The sequence below is a fragment of the Anolis carolinensis genome, chromosome 3 (genome assembly GCF_035594765.1).
Source record: "Anolis carolinensis isolate JA03-04 chromosome 3, rAnoCar3.1.pri, whole genome shotgun sequence".
In the NCBI taxonomy this organism is placed as follows: domain Eukaryota; kingdom Metazoa; phylum Chordata; class Lepidosauria; order Squamata; family Dactyloidae; genus Anolis; species Anolis carolinensis.
Window position 1 is genome coordinate 79,345,365 of NC_085843.1, and position 15,773 is coordinate 79,361,137.

Sequence of the window (15,773 nt, forward strand, 5' to 3'; positions counted from 1 at the left end):
CGGCGGGGAAAATGCCCGCCCCGCAAGCGCCCGCCAGCGGGGAAGACGCGCTGCTCCCGGGCCAGCGGAGGAAGCTGGAGGCCATGATCCGGGACCCCCGCTCGCCGGTCAATTTGGAAAGTAACAAACAAAGAGTTGGACATCCTATGACAACAACCACCGAGTTTCACAAGCAAAAGTTTGACAGATTGACTCAGGATGATAGTCGTATCACTCAGAGAAAAATTTCAAGCATAATTGGCATTTCACAAGAACGTGTGGGTCATCTTTTAGTTCAATTTTTTTTCCCTATTTTCCTCCTCTGAAAACTAGGTGCGTCTTATCATCAGGTGCGTCTTATAAAGCGAAAAATACGGTATATCAAAACAGGATCACATACATTTGGTATATTGTAACACTTTCATAAGATTATAGTTCATGAACTTTACCATTGACAATATGGAATCTGTTTTAAAATGCTGCAGTCCAATGGAAACACTCAGGCTAGCAACAATTTAATTCCTATGTCTTGATGTTTTCTATTACTGAACACAATTATTCTAAATTTCATATTAAGAATGGCCTCAATTTCTTCAAGGCATTTTTCTAAGAGAGCAAAAGCAATTTTCTCTTTCATACATAAAAAGCTAATCCATTTTATCAGCCCAGAATCCAAACAACCATATCCCCAAAAGTGACATAAAAACCACCTCACAAAAAGGTTACTCCAAAACAAGTGACCCACCAGCACAGAAAGTCATTCTTTACCTCTCATTCTAGGTAAAATACTTATCATGAGGAACAACCAATTATTTGAAATTTCTTTGACAGAATAGGATGTCAGTCATGGTATCTAATGAAATCAAGGTTCCCAAACTAGAATCCATTTCCTTTTCTATTTTATAAAAGATAAAGGTTTCCCCTGACATTAATTTTAATCATGTCCGACTATGGGGGTTGGTGCTCATCTCCATTTCTAAGCCGAAGAGCCAGCATTGTCCGTAGACGTCTCCATGGTCATGTGGCCGGCACGACTGCATTGAGCGCTGTTCCTTCCCGCCAGAGCGATACCTATTGATCTACTCACATTTGCATGTTTTCGAATTCCTAGGTTGGTAGAAGCTGGGGCTAATAGCTGGAGCTCAGCCCACTCCCCGGATTCGAACCTCCAACCTTTTGGTTAGCAAGTTCAGCAGCTCAGCTGTTTAATCCGCTGTGCCACCTTTCTATTTTATAGATGCCCAAAATTCTAGTGCCAAACATGTCTTAATCCAGTGTCTTCAAAAGACAGTTATATTGGATCTGTTCATACATAGTAATACATAAGTCTTTCAGACCTATAAAAAACTTGCTACATTCTGACATATTGTTGAACTACTCTAGCAAGAACTCATAACATTCACTGTTAAATTCCACAGGGAGACAATCTAAACATCTGCAATTATCAAACTTTAATATTGAGTGCAAAACTGGGTGGCTAAAGTAAACTTTCTCTACTCTTCATAGACTTCCAGAACATATAACTTTGTTAGTAAACTCACAGTGAATATTCTCTGTCCAGTTCTATCAAAAGCCACACAGTAAACTGCAGAGAGATGACCAAGAATTCGTCTATGCATCTTTATATGCTGATACATGTTGACCGGTAATGAAGAACTCGATCTTGTGCATCCGGTTAACTGTGTTGCATAATTTATTTCCACTAGAAGAGGAATATCAGTTAAAGAAATACAGTAAACGTTATTTCTTAATATTGTTATTGTTTTGAAACTTCAAGACATTTACAGCTTATGCCGAACATGGTTTACTTGTGAATATCTATTCAGAGCTGGTTCAGCTTTACCTTCCTCTAAGGCTGAGAAAGGGTAACTTGCCAAAGTCATTCACTGGGTTCCAATGTCCAAATGGGGATATGAACTCTGGCATTCCGAGTTGTAGCCCAGTGATCAAATCACTATACCACACTGGCTTTTACAGTAATCATATTCAGTATACACTATGCAGTCTAGTAATCATACTTAAGTGTCAAATTTAAGGTAATTATATTGGTCAATGAGTATTTGGGATCTTGAAACCAGTTTTTAAGACCAAACACGATTTATATCGTATTCAATTCTTATTTGTCCATCATTTTTATCCACTGGAAGGGAGCAGTTTGTTGCAGCCTTCCCAATTTCAAATGGAACAAGTGGAAAACAAGCTTCCCCAGATTATCATAGTTAATATTTCATCAGAACAGGACTATATACTTAAGAAGAAAAAGCTAGTATCTAATCTGTAAAGAAACTTAAGCAAAAACATTACTAGCAATGGGAGAAATAATAGAGAAATAATTTTCATGGCAGTATACAATAGCTTGCTGAGAGAGCTAGTTTTCCTTCATTTCACACTGCTGCCTCTTGATTTCAACAAAATTAGTATATGTAGAATTACTGCATATATTAATATTGTGTCATTCGTATCAATATGTAATAGAGGGATAGAGTATATAGCGAAATCTAAAGTACACTTACCCAGATTTGGTAATGTAGCAGAGTTAACAGACATTTCAGGAGGTCTTCCTCTATGAAGAGCAGCAAGAACTGAGCCCTTCCAAATGGTATGTCTGCCATCTGTAAAGTTTAAGTTGTATGTAAAGGTGCTTAATATCTTGTAAGAATATTTATTACAGCATGCAAAATTGAGAGATGTTAACTCAAACATGGTGCATAGAGGAAACAATCTCCCTAGGCGCACCTATATATACGTATTTGAATGACAAAGGAATTTTAAAAATCTGATTAAGGGATAAAAATCTTTATATCAGGCATTTCACACATGGCACAGCAAATCACAAATTGTATTGCTATCAGGGATTTTATATAAAGACTAGCTTTGCCCAGCCACGCATTGCTGTGGCCTATTGGAATCATTGGTTGGCCAGATGGAATAGCAGTGAATAGCCATGCAGCCTCAAAGCCTGGCCGTTTTCTGGAGTAGCTCCCTCAATCAAAGAGTCACTGTGAAGCCTGGCTACTTCCTTTGTAGGGGAATCCTTGTTTGGCCAGATTGAATTGCACTGAATAGCCTCGCTACTTAAAGGTCTGGCTGCTTTCTACATAGGGCATCCTTGCTAGGCCAGGCTGAATGTGACAGAGTAGCCTCGAGGCTTCAAAGCCTGGGGATTTTTCACCTAGGAGAAATATTGGTTGGCCAGGTTGAACAGCACTGAATAGCCTTGCTGCTTGCAAGCCTGGCCGCTTTCTACCTTGCGGAATCCTTGGTTGGTCAGTTTGAATAGCAATGTATAGTCTCGGTGTGGCAGGTATGAATGCTGCAATTAGGCACCTTGATTAGCATTTAATGGCCTTGCAGCTTCAAAGCCTGGCTGCTTCCTGCCTGGGAGAATCCTTTGCTGGGAGGTGTTAGCTGGCCCTGATTGTTTCCTTTCTGGAATTCCCAATTTCCCTGCTTTCAGAGTGTTACTTTTTATTTACTGTCCTGGTTTTAGAGATTGTATTGTTCTGTATTATTATACCACAGTAATATTACAAGTTATATTTATAATCTTATATTATCTGCTTAAAACTGGATTATATGAGACATCTTCCACACAGCTGTATAAAATCCACACTGAAGTGGATTATATAGCAGTGTGGACTCAAGATAATCCAGTTCAAAGCAGATAATATAAGATTATAAATGGGTTATATAGTTGTGTGGAAGGACCTTGAGTCTACACTGCCATATAATCCAGTTCAAATCAGATAATCTGTATTTTATAGGCAGTGTGGATCAGGCCTAAGTGCACTCTGCCTGTGCCCTGGGCGCCATTTTGGCTGAGGGAGTTGTTAGTATATGAAGGGGGCGGGCCTAAAGGCAGCCGGGGAGGGGCTAAAGGCAGCAGAGCCTGCCTTTCTAACTGGCAGTTGGGGGAGAAAGGCTCTTCCTCGTCCTCTGTAATTTGGACTATTTTTCTAGGTTTTTTAAATTGAAAGACATATTTTGGATGACTATGTCTTTTGTGGCCAAATTTGGTGTTATTTGGTTCAGTTGTATTGTTTACTCCATAGTAAAACAAACATTACATTTATATATACAGTAGAGTCTCACTTATCCAACATAAACGGGCCAGCAGAACGTTGGATAAGTGAATATGTTGGATAATAAGGAGAGATTAAGGAGAAGCCTATTAGACATCAAATTAGGTTATGATTTTACTAATTAAGCACTAAAACATAATGTTTAACAACAAATTTGACAGAAAACGTAGTTCAAAAGGCAGTAATGCTACGTAGTAATTACTGTATTTATGAATTTAGCACCAAAATACCTCAATGTATTGAAAACATTGACTATAAAAATGCGTTGGATAATCCAGAACGTTGGATAAGCGGATGTTGGATAAGTGAGACTCTACTGTATATACACATACACGTGTATATACACACACACACACACACACACACACACATTAGCTGTGCCCGGCCACGCGTTGCTGTGGCGAAGTATGGTGGCATGGGAAATAAAGTATTTAGGAATTGGTGGTAGTTAAGGTAAAGGGTAAAGGTTTTCCCCTGACATTAAGTTCAGTCATGTCTGACTCTGTGGGTTGGTGCTCATCTCCATTTCTAAGCTGAAGAGCTGGCGTTGTCCATAGACTCCTCCAAGGTCATGTGGCATGACTGCATGGAGCGCTGTTACCTTCCCACCGGAGCAGTACCTATTCATCTACTCTCATTTGCATGTTTTTGAACTTTAGGGTTGGCAGAAGCTGGGGCTAACATTGGGGGCTCTCTCCGCTCCCCCAATTCAAACCTGCGACCTTTCGGTCCAGAAGTTCAGCACTTTAACACGCTGCGCCATCAGGGGATATTATTTCCTAAAGCTTATGAATATACAATATTTCTGATTGTTTTGTGGGTTTTTTTTGTCTGTTGGAGGTTTCTGATGACTTCACATTACACACCTACACACTGCAGATGACAGACTAACGTGTTGCAACATACAATTTAGAAAGCTGTGCTCTAAAGAAAAAAAGATACATATGCAGAAAGCTGCAATACAGTAGAGTCTCACTTATCCAACATAAACAGGCCGGCAGAATGTTGGATAAGCGAATATGTTGGATAATGAGGGATTAAGGAAAAGCCTATTAAACATCAAGTTAGATTATGATTTTACAAATTAAGCACCAAAACATCGTGTTAGACAACAAATTTGACAGAAAAAGTAGTTCAATACGCAATAATGATATGTAGTAATTACTGTATTTACGAATTTAGCACCAAAATATCACGATGTATTGAAAACATTGACTCCAAAAAGCGTTGGATAATCCAGAACATTGGATAAGTGAATGTTGGATAAGTGAGACTCTACTGTATGTTCTATATTTTAAATTATTTTATATTTTGTGGTGGAAAAACTGGGTAAAAAGAATTACACAACTGAACAGAAGCAGAAGTAAAAATCAGGAAGAATGGAGACCATAAATATTCTTTCTAGTTGTAGACTAACATTTTTGTAGCCATGTTCCTTGAATAATGGCATGGAGCACAGTTACCTTCCCACTGGAGCGGTACCTATTGATCTACTCACATTTGCATGTTTTCGAACTGCAAGGTTGGGAGAAGCTGGGGCTAACAGCTCACCCTGCTCCCTGGATTCAAACCGCCAACCTTTTTGTCAGCAAGTTCAGCAGCTCAGCAATTGAATCCGCTGCGCCACCGCGGGCTCCAATAAATCAGGGGAATTCATATTTCTAAGGAATACATACCTTTTGCTGTTCGTAGCAAGGATTGCTTTCCTGCACCCAACAATGAATTCACTCTCGGAATGCTGGGTGGAATCTCCTTATCCAGTATAGGGCCAATCCGCTTGCAAATTTGCAGTAAGTGATCAGGTGCCACATGTTTGTTGCATAAGACCTGACACAAAAATAGAATTTAATTTTACATTGCTACAACCAATATAATAGGAAATAATGTTTACATAACTTAGATGATAAAAAACAATAGTATATTAATTCTATCAGCTTCAATTTCTATATTACTTATCTGCAATTCGCCACCCAAGGTTACTCACCAAAAAATCTCATAGTGCTCCAAAACAGCAAAAGTCCTTTGAGTCTACACTCCTGCATATTCTGGTTTCAACCAGAGGTTGCTCCTGGATGTCCAGGAAGACTGTAATGAGGGGTAAAACCAGCTAACCCAGTTTTACCCTGCATTATAAGATGGGGAATGCTACAGAGCAGCCTCGCACTTAAGGGTTAGTGTGCACAGCTGGAGCGGCTCTAATTCGAACCAGTACATTGTCCATATGTCCAGAGCCATCATCCCCTTTTAGCAGCGCTACGTAAAGGTAACTGTCTGGAAAGGACAAATATTGGCCCCACTGGGCAGTTTGAATCCCCTCGCTGCTGCTCGGGCGGCGGGAAGGGAAATATAGCATCCGAAGAGCCCTGTAGAATATGGAACTGGCCCAAAGCAGAAATGTTCAGGACCAACCTCAGATTTTGGTGTGCATTATGCTCTGAGAAACATTTTGAACTTACATTTATTTACATTATTATTTCCTAACAATGTATCCCTTATCCAAAATGCTTGGAGCCACTTTTTTTCCATCACATAACAGTTGCACTCTCCTTTTTTTCAGCTCCCCAAAATGATGAAAAATGCAACTATTATGAGTTGGAATATGGTACAAATCTTATAGACATCAAGTATTTTTATACACAGTATTTTTAACCTTTTTGTGCATAAAATACAGATGAAGACCTCTGAAGACACAGGTCTGCAGTCTGGGGGTCCTCCTGGATTCAGCACTGACGCTCGATGCTCAGGTGTCGATGGTGGCTGGGAGGGCCTTTGCACAACTTTGCACGAGGTACGGTTGCGTCTGCTGCAACGTGTACCTCATGAAGTCTGACCTAGCCATGGTGATCCATGCCTAGGTTACCTCTAGATTGGATTATTGCAATGTGCTCTATGTGGGGCTGCCCTTGAAAACGGCCCGGAAACGTCAATTGGTCCAATGCTTGGCAGCCAGGCTACTAACTGGAGCAAACTACAGGGAGCGGTCAACACCCCTGTTCAAAGAGCTCCATTGGCTGCTATTTATTTTCCGGGCACAATTCAAGGTGCAGGTTATCACCTACAAAGCCCTTAACAGTTCCGGACCCGCCTACCTTCGTGACTGCATTTCCCCCTATGAACCTGTGCAATTTCTTCGATCGTCGGGAGAGGCCCTCCACTCACTCCTGCCTCCATCTCAAGCACGGTTTGTGGGGATGAGGGAGAAGGCCTTCTCCATAGTGGCCCCCCAGCTCTGGAACTCACTCCCCAGGGGGATTAGGCAAGCACCCACCCTGTTAGTCTTTAGGAAAAGCTTAAAAACCTGGCTTTTCCAGCAGGCCTTTGGAAAGTGAATATTCTCCATGTCAGGTTCCCGTCCCAGTGACCATTACTATATTCAATGCACTTTATTCTATCGCATCTGTTAGAAAGAAATTCAACGTCTACCTCATCCCAAATCCCCTATCAATTGCAGCACTTTTGCTTCCTACTTCATTTTCTAGTTTACAATATGCTCTCTGTGCACTTTGGCCCAGTTCATTTTTATAATTTTTGCTCAGGACTTTAGACTGTGTTTAATTGATATTACTGTTTTGTAATGTTTAATAAGGACAATTGTATTTTATGTGACGTGTTCTTATTTTTCTAAATATTGTAATTACCCAGGCTTGGCCCCATGTAAGCCGCCCCAAGTCCCTTCGGGGAGATGGAGGCGGGGTATAAAAATAAAGTTATACACCACGTATTAATTCGCTTGTATTTTCCTGCATGTTACTTTAACCTTTTGTTAAGCCAACCTTAACACAAAACCTTTATATTTCTAACTTTGTTATTACTCATTTTTCCCAGTCCTTTTTTAATGTGCTATGATTCTGACAGTAGAGTCTCACTTATCCAACGTTCTGTATTATCCAACGTAGTCTGCCTCCCGCCCAGATCCACAGCTGTTTCTCTTGGCAACAACGTACAGTGGGGCAACATGCCCAACAACAACACAAGTGCAGCCACACTACCAAACAATGGCAGACTTGTTGCAAAACATGTTTTGGTGCTTAATTTGTAAAATCTTAACATAATTTGACGTATAATAGGGTTTTCCTTAATCTGTCCTTATTATCCAACATTTTCGCTTATCCAACATTCTGTCGGCCCGTTTATGTTGAATAAGTGAGACCCTACTGTAATAAAGATGCTCAACAGGAGTGGCTACAAAGTCATATTGTTACATTACTTTACAAACAGCAGCAACAAAGTATTCTCTAACACTAGATATGACAAATTGTAAAAGAATCCTAATATTGAGTCTTAATTCTACTCTTAAACATTTACTTAGACATCACATTAACTTTAACATCTTATAAATATTCACTTAGTATCTTGTAAATACATACCACCATATTATGGGAACAATGCAACTTTTGTATTGTCCCTTTAAATACCATAGGTGAATATGATTTTTGTAGAATTTTAAAATGATTTTTTCTCATTATCTCTCAAGAAATTAAAAATCTGAACCTCAAATTATAACAAGTACATCTTCAAATGTTTTTATATAAAGCATGAGAAAGACAATCGTTTTCAAATATTTTCTAATAAACCAGCATTAATTTAAAGGTGGACAACAAACAAACCCAACCCAGATGCCAAAGGCACCACATTCCCTCTGATCTTGGAAGCTAATAATGGTCGGTCAGCTCTGGCTAGTAGGGGAGACCACCAACAAAGACCAGCTGCTGGTGGCTATATTCCAGAAAAAGGAATTGGCATGACTACTTTTGACTATTCCTTTTCCAAGAAAACCAATGAACTTCACTGGGTTGCCATAGGTTGACAGGCGACTTGAAGGCATAGCACAACATGCAAACCAGGCTTTTTTCTTTTAACAGTGGATTAAATGCATCATTTATAAGTGACCAGCTTAATCCTTGGGCTTTGCTGCATCAACAGGAGGAACGTGACTACTGTACAAGCATAAAGTAATAAAGAAACAATGTCAGATCAAAAAATTAGGGATGTTACCAAGCTGGCAGAAAGAGATGCAGCAACTACGTGTAGGAACTGAGATTTTAACATATGGTTTGAAATACTGTACTTACTTACAATGCAATCTTATGAATCCTTACACAAATGAATATCTCATCAGATTCAGCAACTGTTATTATGTGCCTTCAAGTTGTTTCCAACTTATGACCTTAGAACCTTCCATGGGTTTTCTGGGGCTGAGAGTGACTTGTTCAAGATCATAGGTTTCCACTGTTGAGCAGGGAATTGAGCCCTGGTTTCCAGAGTTGCAGTTCAATATTAAAATCAAACTTTAAAAAACGTGTGCATAAGACTGCAAACAGACAATTCAATCCTAGTCACTTTAGGATGAACTCTCCCCACAAAACGTCATGGATTGTAATAGTTACATCTTGAAATCAATTAATATAATTTATACCTAGTTAAAAGGAAGGCACTGCCACTTTTTAAAAAAATAATGAATCCAGTGTACATCTCAACATACAATGGCTATTCTAATCCTAAATATACAAAGACTGAAATCCCACTCCAATTATTTGGACATAAAAGATCCAAAAACTCTAAGAAGTCAAGCAATGTTAGCTCTGGTTAGTACTTGGATGGGAGACAGTAAAAAAAAAAACAGGTGTTTTCAACTGTTTCAGAGAAAGAAGCTAGCAGAACCACCTCTGAATATTCCTTGTTTAAAACAATCCTATGAAAATTCATAGAGTTGCCATAAATTTTTTGATCTGTATCTTTTATGGAACTGAATTTTAATGTGTTTGTAGAATTTTTATATAGTATTTGTGTGTTTTTAACTGTGCTGTGACCCACCATGTGGAGAGGGGGTAAGAAATGTTGTTGTTGTTGTTATAAATGGCAGGCAAAAACACATTATTGTTATAGTTCTTATAATGACTAATTACTGGGTAGATATGTATAAGACTAACTAACAATGAAAGTCCATCACAATTGCTCTACTTAAATACGTACAATACTCCAAAATGTGTTCTTTAACCATGTGTAATACTCATACAATAGAGGCTAAGATCACAAAAGTCACTCAAAAACAAAGCAATGGTGAGATTCTACTTTCATGCTGCTACACACCAAATACTAAGCAAAAACTATGTTTTCAGATTGGTTATCTAAAACTTGTAATTGTTTGATGTTCCAGCCTCTAACAGCTCAAGTGTCTAGCAGAAACAAACTCTTATCTTCAGAACAAGATGCTTTGTGGGAACCAGCAATAAAGCACTGTCAAATTAAAACTGTTTAGGAGAATTTTCTATAGAAACAAAGAAATAAAACGTCCTTTCAGAGTAGTGATGCAATCGATTAAACCCTTGTGCCAACTGAACTGTTGGCCTGAAGGTTGAAGGTTTGAATCTGCGAGATGGGGTGAGCTCCCATCTATCAGCCCTAGCTATGTGGGGACATGAGAGAAACCTCCCAGCAGGATGGTAACACATCCGGGCGTCCCCTGGGCAACATCTTTGTAGATGGCCAATTCTCTCACACCAGAAGCGACTGGGCAGTATGTTCTCAATTCGCCTCTGACCCGATTAAAAAAAAAATCATCCTGAGATACAAAATTTGAAAGGACAAACACAGGTCACACACCTACACACTCCACCATCAGATGACAACATGTATCTTCTGTTTGCTGAATCCCATTTATGGCTTTTGTTAAGCAAAATAATAAATACCTTCCATCAAAATGCACAATTATTAGCAAAGCGCAATTAACAAACTAATGTTTATGGTTTGCCAAGTAAGATGATTTGTGGAAACCAGCAAGAAAGCACTGTCAAATTAAAACTGTTAGGATAATTTTCTATAGAAACCAAGAAATGAAACGTCCTTTCAGGATACATCATCCTGAGATACAAAATTTGAAAAGACAAACACAGATCACACACTCCACCATGATATGACAACATGCATCCTGTTTGCTGAATCCCATTTATGGTTTTTATTAAACAGAATAATATATACTTTCAATCGAAACGCACAATTAGCAAAGTGCAGATTAAGTGAAAGCATGTTTCTTCACTTAACAAACAAATGTTTATGGTTTGCCAAGTAAGCTAAGATTTAGAGAACTTTTAAACTCTCACCAAGTCTTCATAAGTTCTGCCATGCTCGTTTCCTTCCCAATCCAATCTTTTAGGAAGCAACTAAAATTAAAATAAGAAAAATAAAGAGATGAGGAGATCAGGGCATAACAGAAAATTACTATTACAGAAGCTCACATAAATGGGGTAAAATATAAGAAAATTCTGAGATCAACAGGACACTCCCTCTAAAAATCGCAAGTGTACAATAGATACGCTTGTTAAAGAACTGGTCTAAAAATCATTCCTAACCAGTCAAGTCAACAGTACACCCACCTTGCAATACTGAGGCTGTATTACGCTTAAAAATGACAGTTCTCAGGCAATATTCTGCATATAGGAATCAAATCCATAAGGCTACCAGCTTACAGTTGGAATAAGCAACTTGGGATAAGCAAGTTTTATTATTCTATGTGATGTGTCTCCATTTATTACGTTTTAGTTTGGGTTGTATTTGTTATTGTAAGTTAACATTGTTGCTGTTCTTTATTGTTTTGTTATGATTTGCTGTACGTCCACCTTTTGGCATTGAATGTTTGCCTTTTTTTCTGTTGGAAGCTGCCCTGAGTCCCTTCAGGGAGATAGGGCGAGCTACAAATGAAGTTTTTATTATAATCGTTATTTTCTTTAAAATACGAGGGTAGTGAAATGAAGTCTGAGTGAAGTGTATTATACAAATTATTATTTTCTTTAAAATACGAGGGTAGTGAAATGTAGTCTGAGCGGAGTTCAAAATGATTCAAACGAAGAGTCCAACCAACCTGGTGCTCTTCCAGTTCTTGCACTAGCACCTACAGAAGAAGAAGAAAAAGAAGCCTGATTGGAATAGGGAGTTAAAAAAAGAAAAAGAAAAGCGCAACTGCTGACCGAGGGGGGGGCGCTTGAAGCCCTTCACAGTTTGTGTTGGGGGGCGGTGAGACTGGATAATAATTCTGGAGGACTCACCTCTGCTGCTCTCCTGCAGGGCCCAGTGGTCAAGAAGCGAGCTATGAGGAAGTATAGTTCTAGGAGAGAGAGAAGAGAGGGAGGGGGGCAGAGAGGAATGAATTCACAGCTGGCGAGTGGCGACGCTGAGGCAACGTGGGAGGGGAGGCTGAGTGTGAGAGGATCCCCTTCAGTGACTGCAATTCATAACCAACAATTACAAATGTAAGATGGCGGCGGGGAAGCGAGCGCTCGTTTCCTCCGTCTGTCCCGTCCCTCGCTCTTCCTTTCTCAACGCCTTTCTCAAGCGCACACAACTCCTTGTCTATAGTATTACCTGCTTCAACGAGCGGCGGGGAAACAGCGCCCGGCGCGGAACGAGAGGCCGCTGGCGACAACTCGGCCATATCCGCAGTAGCGGCCGCTGTTGCCAAAACAAGATTAGGACTCAAGGCTCTGTCTGCGGCCCAGGCCTGGCTCGACGTAATCCTGCCGGCGCGGCCCCTTCTCCCTCCCCCGCCCTCCGCTCTGGATTACGTATATAGAGATCTGTGTGGAGGGGGGGAGGTGGAAGGGTCGCGCGGACGGGGACATATGTGTGCGCGCGCGCACACCCAACCAGCCAACCGCCCCTTGTCTGTCTCGCGAACCCGCCCTTCTAAAGCCTCGCGCTCGAACATTAATCCTCCCTCCTGCCTGCTGCCGCTGCCATTAGCGCTGAGAGGCCTCACACGGCTCTCTGACGTCACCTGCAGCTCTGATGAAAAGGGGGGGGGGGGGCTCGGCTGGAGGGAAGAAAAAATAGTCCGTCTCAGTTTACTGAGACGATTTTTCTTTTATGAAAGGAAAGATATTCACACAACAGCGTCTCAGAATGTTCGCAAGACCCGTGTTGTCTTTGTTTTGCCCGTTAATGTGGAGGTCGACGGTTTTCGCGAAGGAAGGGCTGAGCAGAGCGCGGAAGGAGACACGTCTATGGCGACCGAGGAGATTCAACGTCTCAAGGTGCTTTGCAAAGCGCGCCTTGAAGGAGGCTTGTGGCAAGCGCTCCGCCTCGCCTTCATTGGAACACAGGCAGTCCCGAAAAAGATTGCTATGCGCCCTTTAACAGCTAATAGTGGCTGGCCGCCGTGATTTTTTTGAAGGTTAAGCAAAGACATTGATATATATTTTTTCAATTTTTATTTATGCTTTTCAAAATACATTAAAAGTAGGGGAACAATTTGAATAGATAGAAAAAAGAGTGAAGATAGTAGGATTAAAAAGAAAAACCCACTCCCGTACGGACCCTTCCAGATCTTCTGCACTGCGAGGCATATTTTCTTGTCTTCCGAACATTTTGATGGCAAATGTTCGTTTACATCTTTGAGCCAAAAAAATATTTTTAGATGCGTTTCATAAAAGTTTAAATTTCTCTTTTGCCAGGTATAAATCCAGAATGTTCCAGTCTGTCCTATGTCTTGGCGGTTTGCTCTGAGATATTGTGTGTGTTAATAAGTCCATGTTTCTAATGTCTAATAGCCTCAAAAGCCATTTTTCCAATGAGGGGATTTCTTTTGTTTTCCATAATTTTGCTAGACATATCCTAGCTGCTGTAACCATGTAATTAAAGAGCTTTTCCGCGTTGAGGTCCATCTGGAAATTGGTGATTCCTAGTAGGAAATACTCCGGTTTCATATCCAAAAAAAATTGCAATATTTTCTCCATTTCTTTGTGGATTCCCTGCCAGGACTTTATCTTCTTGCAACCCCACCACATGTGCATAAATTCTCCCTTGTGTCTCCCGCATTTCCAACATTTCCCATCTCCCTTCCCTTTACTGAATTTCGATAATCTTTCTGGTGTAATGTACCACCTAAAAAAACCTTATACCAATTTTCCTTAAGTTCAGCCGTGTATGTGAATTTTAGTTTCTTTCTCCATATCTTTTCCCAATCCTCAAGACTTATCGTATGACCTACGTCTCTTGCCCATTTGATCATCACCTCTTTGACTTGTTCTTCTTCTGTGTCCCATACCAGCAGTTGTTGATATAATACTTTTATTAATTTTGTTTCTATTTTTAATATTTTGTCCCAGCATGTATCCTTTTTTTCAAATCCAGTTTTTTTATCCTCAATAAAGCTTTCCTTTATTTTCCAGTAGTTCAACCATGTCATTGTCGGTTCCATTTGTTTGATCTCCTCCTGTGTTTTTAAACTTATCTCTTTCCTAAATTTAATGTTTGTCTGTATGTCAGCCACTTTTCTCTTGGTAGATCTCTCATGTGTTCGGCCTCCAATGGGGAAAGCCAAAGCGGCATTTTCATGTAAAACCTTTTCATATATTTATCCCACGTCGCTATGAGAGCTGCCCTTATATAATGGTTTTTAAAGCTCCTTTCCTTACTTGTTTGCCCTCTCCAAAGGTAGCTGTGCCATCCTTTGTTTAGGTCGTAACCCTCTAGTGCAAGTATTTTCCTTTTCTTTAGCTTGGACCAGTGTTTTACCCAACTTAATGTCGCTGCATCATAATATAGCTGCAAGTCCGGGAGGCCTAGCGCTCCACCTCGCCTTCATTGGCACACAGGCAGTCCCTAAAAAGATGAATATGAACCCTTTAACAGCTAATAGTGGCTGGCCGCCGTGATTTTTTGAAGGTTAAGCGAAGACATTGATATTGTAGAGAGATCCTATCAGGATTATTTAATCAAGGGTTCCATCATAAATTACCATTTTATGGAAGGTTCAAGCAACGCACTGGTCACTTTGAGAGTTGCAAAATCAGCCATAGCAGAGCACTTGATTTTTTTTTAATTTTGTGTCAAAAGCATTGCATAATAAATAAGTCTAAAAGTGATGAAATAAAGGAATCACAAGCAGCTAAATAGTTACATTTACTGCTTGTGATTTCTTTATTTCATCACTTTTAAACTTATTCAGTGCTTTTGACATGAATTAAAAGAAATCAAGTGCTCTACTATGGCTGATTTTGCGACTCTCAAAGTGACAAGTTGTCAGGACCCAGGCTGCAGAGCACCAATAAGCTTACACAGAGGCCAGTCTCTATCTAATATCTTTATTAAAGAAATATATAAAATCAATAAAAACAAGTGAAGAATATAGTTCAGAAGCAGACCTTTCAAATAAGGCCAAATATAGTCCAGAAATGTATTGTCCAATATAAGATATTAAAGTTCAAAGTTGTAATCCACTTGACCGAAACACACACTTTGCCAAGCAATAGTGTGGGGAATATAATGGAGTCTTTATAGTCCAATGAAGCTTGACAACAAGGCTGGAATTAAACTTGATTCTTGACTTGATCCAAGACTTAAAACGAGGCAAACATGAAGCATGAAACAAAGTCCGTGGCAAAACCGTGAGACAAGGCAAGACTTGAAACTTGATCCGGGAAGCAGGGAACTGGGATTACGAAGTCCACACACGATCTCTCTCCTCAAGCTGATCAATTGACTCCGCAAAGTTTCCCTTGCGACAAACACCTATATTGGGTCTCGTTTTCCCACCAACAGAACTCTTTCCCTAGAGAACGAGAAGCGAAACCCAACTCTGTCCAGATGCATGACTCCTTAGAATTTCCCAAGGGAAGCAGACCTAATCAGCCATTTGTTTGGCAGCGATTCTCAGACTTCGGCGATTAGCCTCCCTGACTCCCCTTTCCTTAGTATAATTGTCCCTCCTGGAAAACG

General features: G+C 40.1%; 1 protein-coding gene across 3 annotated transcripts in view; it reads right to left on the reverse strand.

Annotated features, from left to right (window-relative positions):
• brwd1 (bromodomain and WD repeat domain containing 1) overlaps window positions 1-12,804 on the reverse strand; it is a 75,212-nt gene extending 62,408 nt beyond the window's left edge. For 2 of the 3 annotated variants that reach the window (XM_062975100.1, XM_008107507.3), the window contains exons 1-7: window positions 12,420-12,776; window positions 12,104-12,162; window positions 11,920-11,949; window positions 11,162-11,221; window positions 5,738-5,888; window positions 2,493-2,591; window positions 1,521-1,681 (exon numbers count right to left, since the gene is read on the reverse strand). In XM_062975100.1, the coding sequence (XP_062831170.1) occupies window positions 1,521-1,681; window positions 2,493-2,591; window positions 5,738-5,888; window positions 11,162-11,221; window positions 11,920-11,949; window positions 12,104-12,162; window positions 12,420-12,489 (630 nt within the window). In that variant the 5' untranslated portion in view covers window positions 12,490-12,776. Of the gene's footprint in view, window positions 1-1,520; window positions 1,682-2,492; window positions 2,592-5,737; window positions 5,889-11,161; window positions 11,222-11,919; window positions 11,950-12,103; window positions 12,163-12,419 lie in introns of all 3 variants that reach the window. The other variant, XM_062975101.1, reaches the window with a different exon arrangement.
• Between the last annotated feature and the right edge of the window lie 2,969 nt (window positions 12,805-15,773).